At 52.8% G+C, this 8,303-nt stretch overlaps 1 protein-coding gene across 6 annotated transcripts in view; it reads left to right on the plus strand.

The window, feature by feature from the left end:
• Armc9 (armadillo repeat containing 9) overlaps positions 1–8,089 on the plus strand; it is a 120,056-nt gene extending 111,967 nt beyond the window's left edge. For 5 of the 6 annotated variants that reach the window (XM_090355024.1, XM_090355026.1, XM_090355023.1 and 2 more), the window contains 3 exons: positions 489–612; positions 6,254–6,429; positions 7,948–8,089. In XM_090355024.1, the coding sequence (XP_090211150.1) occupies positions 489–612; positions 6,254–6,429; positions 7,948–7,970 (323 nt within the window). In that variant the 3' untranslated portion in view covers positions 7,971–8,089. The remainder of the gene's footprint in view (positions 1–488; positions 613–6,253; positions 6,430–7,947) is intronic. The other variant, XM_090355022.1, reaches the window with a different exon arrangement.
• The last annotated feature ends 214 nt before the right edge of the window (positions 8,090–8,303 follow it).

The raw sequence follows: 8,303 nt of genomic DNA on the forward strand, positions 1-8,303 counted from the left end.
CATTTGCCTGTGAGACTAGAGGAGAGACATGGCCTGGAAAGAAAGGGTGGTGACATTTGAAATACAGACACTGGCTGCTCAGGAGGCTGAGACCTGAGGATTGCTGTTTGAAGCCAGCCTGCGCAGGAAAGTCTATGTGACGCTTGTCTCCAATGAACCACCAAAGCCAGAAGTAGGGTTATGGCTCAGGAGGTACAACACCAGCCACCAACGCTGGTCCATCTCCAAGCACTCATCCCATCGTGAGGACTTCGACATGCAGGGGGCCCGGAGGCCTGGTCCTTAGTCGTGGGGACTTTCCCCCCATGCATCCTGTGTTCCTCAGGCCAGAGAAGAGCAGAGAGGAGACTGAGCTGGGGAAGCCCGCATCCCGTGGCCCTGTGCCCACACACTCCCAGGCTGTAGATCGTTACAGGCCAGCGCTAGGCACTGGTTTTTCTGCCAGCCTGAGGCTTTAGGAAGATGTAAACTGATATCTGTTTCTTCAGCCACAGATGCCAAGCCAGGACCACGGCTGTCAATAAGCCAGGAAGAGCCTCGCCTGCCCGCCTCTGCAGCCCCCAGTCGGTCTCGGGCCGCGCCCCAGGACGCAGGCAGCAGCGAGACCACCAGGTAGGCTGGAGCATCCCACGGCCTCGTAGTCTACTTGGCCAGGTCTACTGGGGTTTGGCCCCCGTGGGCAGATGAACACCCCAGAATCCTGAGCAAGTCCTTGGCCTCTTGACACCAGAAGTGAGAGCACAAACTGAGACAGGTGGGCCAGAGCCAGTGCTCCTGGGCCAGACAGAATGTCTTGTGGTTTAGCGAGGTGAAACTTACCCTTCCGGTATTAGGGCCCTTTCTCTTCTCACCCTGTAAATGCTGAGCTCACTTCGACACTGTGGGGACTGCCCTTTCTCCCCAGAAATAGCTACTCTCACAGTCCCCACCCCCACAGCCCCTCTTGGAAACACCACCCCAGGAGGCCTTGTGAGCCTCCTTTGAGCACAAAAGCCCCTGGATGCCTTCCTGGGGCATGGATCCTGGGATTCATTTCTCATTTTAAGTCTGGGGTTGGGGGTGAGGAAGGATGGTGGGAAGGGGCAAGAGGCCTGCATCTGCCTGGAATAGTCCTTTTTTTTGGGGGGGGGTCATAGAGCTTGATCTCAGCCTGGGTGCTGTCCCTGAGCTCTTCAGCTCAAGGCTACTTCCCTACCCTTAAGCCAAGCCCCACTTCCTGTTTTCTAGAGGTTAATTGGAGATAAGAATCTCGGGTCCTTTTGTGCCCTGGCTGGCTTTGAACCATGATCCTCAGATCTCAGCCTCCTGAGTAGCTAGGATCACCGGCCTGAACCACTGCACCACGCTTGCCTGGAATGTTCTTTGCCCATCCCCAGCCTTCTCTTTGCCGAGCTGACATCAATCCCCTTAGTCTCAGCCAAGCCTCATTCCTGTCACACCTCCTGGTCACAGTCCCCTCCCACAGGCATGGGGCCTACTATGTTGTCACCTCAGCCACAGAAACAGCTGTGACAAGGTCTCTGGCCCTGCCGCTGTGTTCTCACAACTACCCTGTGGGATGGATGTAAATGCACTGGAGGGCAGGGTAGAAAGCTCCAGCAACTTGCAGGATTGGGTGGAGGGGAGGCTCGATGATGGCACTGAGCCATGAGCCCAGCCCTCAGGGGCCTGGAAAGAGTTGAGACTCCAGCTCCATTCCCCCCCCCCCCCCCGCCTTTTCTGGTTTTATGTTTGGTGCTGGAGTTTGAACATGGAGCATGGCTCTAAGCTGCATGACTCTACCTCTAGGGCCTAGCTCTCTTTCCCTTTTCTTTTCCTTCTTAAACCATGTTTTAAATCCTTCCTGTTGAGTTACTGTTAAAGTCACTGGAGAAACTGAGTAAAGTTACTGAGTTACTGGAAAGAGACTGTTGACCAGGCTTTAAACATACCTTGATCAGGGGCCAGGAGTTTGGCCTAGTGGTAGAGTGCTTGCCTAGCGTGCATGAAGACCAGTGTTTGATTCCTCAGTACCACATACACAGAAAAAAGCTGAAAGTGGTGCTGAGGCTCAAGTGGTAGAGCTCTAGCCTTGAGAAAGCCCAAGCACAGTGCTCAGGCCCTGAGTTTAAGCTCCTAGATGGGAAGGAAGAAGTGAAAAAAGCATGAGCCATCAGCTTCCTGCCTTAGTGGCTTTTTATTGTCTTTTTTTTAAATTTTTGCCAGTCTTGGGCTTGAACTCAGGGCCTGAGCACATCCTTGGGCTTTCTCAAGGCCAGAACTCTACCACCTGAACCACAGCACCACTTCTGGCTTTTTTCTATGTATGTGGCACCGAGGAATCGAACCGGGGTCTTAGTACATGCTAGGCAAGCACTCTACCACTAGGCCAAACTCCTGGCCCCCTTAGTGGCTTTTTAAATGATGTAAGAAGATTTTTTTGCCCATTCATGTATCCCAGAGAATGTACAACGCTTTAGAGCAGGCTGTGGGAAGGAGGCCAGCACTACAGCCGCCTCCTATGTGTGCACTCGAGTGCATACAGCAGGTGTCTCGGGTGGAGTCACACCACGCAGCGCCCTCCACTTTCTGGGTTTTGCTGCACCCAGCTGAGATGTCCTGGCCGTGACCAAGGGCCGTCTGAATCACTTGGGGGCCCCAGAGCCCTCCCTCTGGTGCCCTCCCACACACCGAAGGGACAGAGGATCCTCTGCCTACAGTGCTGGTGACTCAGCAGCATTCCAGCCCAGGTGATGAGGGGTCTGTCTGCCTTCCATCGCATGTCCCTGGCAGCACAGTGTCTCATTGATGGCCCACGTCCGGGAAGTGGTGGGCACCTCCCAGCCACCACATTGAGCAAACACCTTCCTCTAGCAAATGACATTCACTGAGTCAAGTGACTGCCACCTGGACTTTGCTTTCAGAACTTTCCGTGCTTCTAGCTTGCCCTCCTCTCTCCTCCCCTCCTTCCCTGGCTCTGGCTATCCCAGGTTGCCAAGCTCACGCTGAGGGATGGAGGTCCAGAGTGGCCCCACTCTTTGGCAGCACACCCACTTGCTGCAGCAGCCCCCAAGGTGGCCTCCTGAGGTGAACAGGGCCTCCCTGACCTCTTGCCAGAGCCAGTGGACCCTTTCCCAGCTCCAGTGGGTGGAGCCAGCAAGTGGGCGGGGCCAGCCAGAGGGAGCCCCAGCCTGAGGACATGCTGAGCCTGACCCAGTAGGGGTCCTGGCCAGGGCAAAAGAAAGGGTAGGGTGGCTTTTGAGGTATCAGGTAGGGTTCCCCAACATATAAGCCAACACTATTTGTATCTACAGAGAAACCGAGATTCACCCTAAGAAGGCTACTGCCCTACCCCTTGAGCTACAGCACCACTTCCCCGTCCTCATTCTTGAGGGCGATCTGTTTTACTAAAACCTCAGTCTTGGAAACCGGGTGCAGTGGCTCACACCTGTAATCCTAGCTACTCAGGAGGCAGAGATCTGAGGACTGAGGTTCAAAACCAGCCCGGGCCTCAAAGTCTGTGAGACTCTTAGCTCCAGTGAACCACCAGAAAACCAGAAGTGGTGCTGTGGCTCAAGTGGTAGAGCTCAGGGACAGCCCAGGCCCAAAGTTCAAACCTCCATGACTAACAACAACAAAAAAAGTGATCCCTTTTCTGGTAACCACGAGACTGAGAGGTTCCAGATTCCTGGACCCTGCTGCCCCACCCATTCTCTCCTCTGCTTACTGGAAGTTCACACAGGCTGACCCCTGGCCACTGCTTGACCTCATTTGGCTTTAAAGCACTGTCAGTAGAGGTGACCCGCCCCCTGGGCCTGGCAGCCAATGCTATCTTCGTGGCCAGCCCTAATGTGAGGCCAGGTCTCACCCCTGTCCTAGTACCTGCCCACGGCCAGAAATAGCTGCTGCGTCTGTGCACACTGTAATTCTCACCCACGTCTCAGGCCTTCCTCCTAAGATGGGGTAGAGCTATGCTTCAAAAAGATGAAGGCAGGGGCCGGGAGTAGAGTGCTTGCCTAGAAAGCGCCAAGACTCAGGTTCAATTCCTCAGTACCACATACTTAGAAGAATCGAGAAGTGGTGCTGTGGCTCAAATGGTAGGGTTCTAGTCTTGAGAAAAAAAATCCAAAGATAATGCTCAGGCCTTGAATTCAAGTACCAGGACTGGCAAAAAAAAAAAAAAAAAGATTAAGGCAAGATGGGTATGGTGGCCCACACCTGTAATCCTAGCTACTCGAGGTTGAGATTTGAGGGTCGAGGTTCAAAGCCAGCCTGGGTCCTAAAGTCTGTGAGACTCTTATTTCCAGAAAACCAGAAGTGGTGCTGTGGCTCAAAGGATAGGGTGGTATCCTTGAGCCGAATAGCTCAGGTTCAGCACCCAAGCCCAGAGTTCAAGCCCCACGACTGACAAAAAAAACAAAACAAAACAAAAAAAGATTAAGGCAGTAAAAATCTATATATATTTTACCATGATCTTTTTAAAAAATTAAATGCTATAACAATGACAAAACCCGCTAAATATTTTTTTTTAATTTGAACAAAATGATATTAAAAGAAAACTAACCAGGCTCTCACCTACAATCCTAGTTACTCAGAAAGTTGGAATCTGAGGAGGTCAGTTTAGTGCCAGCCTGGACAGGTAAGTCCAATAGATTTTTTTCCCCCAGTCCTGGTCTAAGCCTTCTGTGTAAGTAGATTACAGGCATGAGCCACTAGTGCCCTGTTTTCTATCATTATTTTACAACCTGACCTGACTGGCTCAGATCTTCCCACGTAGAACTAGCAAAGAAGATACGGGTGAGGTGGCTCACGCCTGTAATTGTAGCTACTCAGGAGGCTGAGATCTCGGTTCAAAACCAGCCCAGGCACTAAAGTCCATGAGACTCTTTATTTTTTTAACTCTGGTAAGACTCTTATTTTCAGGTAATCAACAGAAAACTGGAAGTGGCATTGTGGCTCAAGGGATAGGGTGGTAGCCTTGAGCTAAAGAGCTCAGGGACAACACACAGGCCCAGAGTTCAAGCCCCACGACGACCACCACCACCAACAACAACAACAACAAAAAGAACTAGCAAAGATGGTATTTCATCGTGTTGACCTGTGGTCTTGTGGCCTGGCTCAGTCCCTAGCACCTATGTACTTTTTCAGTGAAGAAAAGCAAAATGGGGCATTGTTCTAGCCACTAGCACGCAGGCATCAGTGGAACAGATGCTGCAGACCAGTTCGAGATGACACTCATGGGCTGTCACTGGTGAAAATGTGAACCCAGGTCAAAGGTAGAACCTGGTCAAATTAGTGATAGGAAAACTGATTTAACATTGCAATAAAAAAGGGGTAAGGCTAAATCCTGACTGTAAAACTAGTTTTAGATTCCAGGAATCGTGTCATTCTCAAATGCCTAGAATGAAACATGCTGACCAGCAGAGACAGGTTTTATTACAGGTGCCAGCAGCCAAGGGAAGACAGCTTTGGTTCATCTCCAGCTGTCATCTTGGGGTGAAAGTGATACAGGTGTGTCCAGGATAGTCCCATGGGGCACTGTCCCAGGATGACCCAGATGTGGCCTTGTTACACTAAGGCAGAGTCAGCTAACTGGCAGGTAGTCCCCCCCCTTCCTGCCTGCCAAGGTGGCGGTAGAGTAGCTGGGGAGAGAATGGCTCAGAACATGGGACAGGTGCAAAGTGAAAAGGTCTGGGATCACACACACACACACACACACACACTTCTCACTTTCTGTCACTGTACCTTCCTGACAGTGTGATGTAAAATGCCACCTTTCCACACACTTTGCTTTGTTCTTTACTTAGCCTTTTCTTTCTCCACAGGCCATGATTTTGTACCACCTAGCCTTGCCCTGCTCCAGGCCTTTGACACCACCAGTCTGACATTACTCACCCCTCCTTTTGTGTGTGTGTGTGTGTGTGTCTCTTGGGGCTTGAACTCGACCTGGGCACTGTCCCTGAGCTCTTTAGCTCAAGGCTACTGACCTACAGGTGAGCCAAGACACACTTCCTGTTTTGTAGAGGTTAACTGGAGATAAGAGTCTCAGGTCCTTTTGTGCCCAGGCTGGCTTTGAACCTTGATCCTCAGATCTCAGCCTCTGGAGTAGTTAGGATTATAGGCGTGAGCCACCGCACCGGGCTTCCCTCCTATTTTTTTTTCCTGTTTTGTTTTTTTTTCTTCTGATACTAAGGCTATCAGTGCCCAGCTCCTCCTAAGATAAGTAGCCCTTTGTTTGCTAGCTAAGACTATAGATTGCATTTTCCTCTTGTAGGGAATTCATGTCTGCCTTTACCTCCAAGCTGTGGGCTCCCCGTGCTCCAGAGACCTTGGGGCCAAACCTACTCAAGGCAAAGGCGTCCTCCACTCTGGCCCCCCACTTCTCCTTCTGTGGCCCCCAGCAGGCCAGCCGCCCCAGCTCCACAGCACCATCCATGCGAGGCTTGCAGAGTAAGTCAGCCGAGACCGGGGCCGGGGGGGGGGGGGGGGGGGCGGAGGGCAGACAGATTTTTTTCATGCGTTTTAAAAATTTTATTATAAAGGTGATGTATAGGGACAGGGTGGGGAGGAGAAAGTGGGATTAAAAACATGGAAAGGGGTATCAATGTTCAAGAAGTAATGTACGGCCGGGAGTTTGGCCTAGTGGTAAAGTGCTTGCCTAGCATGCACGAAGACCCGGGTTCGATTCCTTGGTACCACATACATAGAAAAAGCCAGAAATGGTGCTACAGCTCAAGTGGTAGAGCTCTAGCCTGGAGAAAAAAGCCCAAGGACAGTGCTCAGACCCAGAGTTCAAGCCCAGGACTGACAATAAAAAGTATCGTACCTACTACCTGATGAATGTAACTGTAACCCCCCATACATCATCACCCCAACAATTAAAAAAAGAAAAGGTGATGTACAGAGGTTACAGTTCCTTGAGTCGGGTGAAGAGTGCATTTCTTTTTGGGCAGAGCAGGGGAGGGCATTTTGCTCCACAGTATGGACCTCTGTGCTCTCTGCGCACCGGCGGGGTCCCTGCCCCCCTCCACACAGCAGAAGCTACCACGCCTCATTAACCTTTGCTGCCTATTGCTATTAAACTGCCATGGGTTTCGGTGGCCCCCCACACGGGCTGGCGAATGAGACCCTCTTATCTCCTAGAGATAAGATGGATTCTGGGCAGCTTCAGAGTCCACCCAGCCACTTGACAGGCCTGTCTCTAGTGGGAGACTCCCCAGCCTCAGCCCGCACAGCTGGAAGTCAGACAAGCAGATGCGGCCTTTGGGCTGGTGCCACCAGGAAGTCCTGGGCGCCCTTTGAGCTCACCATCAGACTCGCTTCTCCATTTTCCTTGGCACGCTCCCAGGCCAGCTGACAACCCCTCCCCACCCCCCCACCCCCACCCCACCCCCATCTGCACCCTCTCTATCAAAACTCTAGGCCTTTCCAGAGCACTGACTAGGACAGAGAGCTTCAAGGAGTTCAGAATACTCCATGGGTGGAGGCATGGTGAAGGCACTGGTCAGAGGACCCTCCCCTCCCCTCCCCCTCCCCCCACCCCCAAGGCCACACCGGGCAGTTCCAGGGAAGTCTGGTCAAGGGGCCGCAGTTGGGTCCTTCCGACCCTGCCCTGAATCCAGTTTTACTGAGTCAGAGAAGCCAGGGCGATAAGAATCAAGATGGAGACCCGGGGGACTTCACACGCTGGGGCCAGCCCAGTGCCTGATCCCTGAGACTCAGGAGCCCTGTGTGGCCACCAGCCATCCCTGGGCAGCCGTGCTCACCAAGCCACCCCATTAGACAGCCCACTTCCTGTGGAGAGAAACCATGGGGAGAGCATGTCCAAGCAAGCAGGCTGCACGTGGTCCCGGAGCCCAGCCTGGCATGAGAAGCTTCTCTCTCTTGTTTGCCCTTGGCGGGCCCAAAGAAGGGTCTGTGGGAGACAGAGGGGTTCTGTGCCCAGACCACTTGGCTTTTCCTCCACAGGCAGCCAGTCTCACAGGAAGTGAGGGTGGCTTCTGTCCCTCCACATCACCATCACGTTGCCTGAACCAGCAGCTGCAGGCGACAGACGTGAAGGGACAGTTGTCTACGTGCCCCATGGAGGCTGGGAGCCGAGGACGAGACCACTCCAAGCAGCCCTGGAACACAGGACCTGGATGCCAGGCCTGCACAGCCAGCTCGTGCCATCTCCCAGGCTTGCAGGGAGGAGCCAGGACAGCACAGGAGCCTGGCCAGCGCACAGCCTTTTCCCAGACCACTCTCCCCACAGCCATGAGATCAAGCCATGCACCATATGCCTCCTCAGCAGCAGACTTCAAACTCTGAGAAAGAGCAGGTTG

Source organism: Megascapheus bottae, chromosome 21, assembly GCF_031878675.1.
Source record: "Megascapheus bottae isolate mThoBot1 chromosome 21, mThoBot2.hap1, whole genome shotgun sequence".
In the NCBI taxonomy this organism is placed as follows: Eukaryota; Metazoa; Chordata; class Mammalia; order Rodentia; family Geomyidae; genus Megascapheus; species Megascapheus bottae.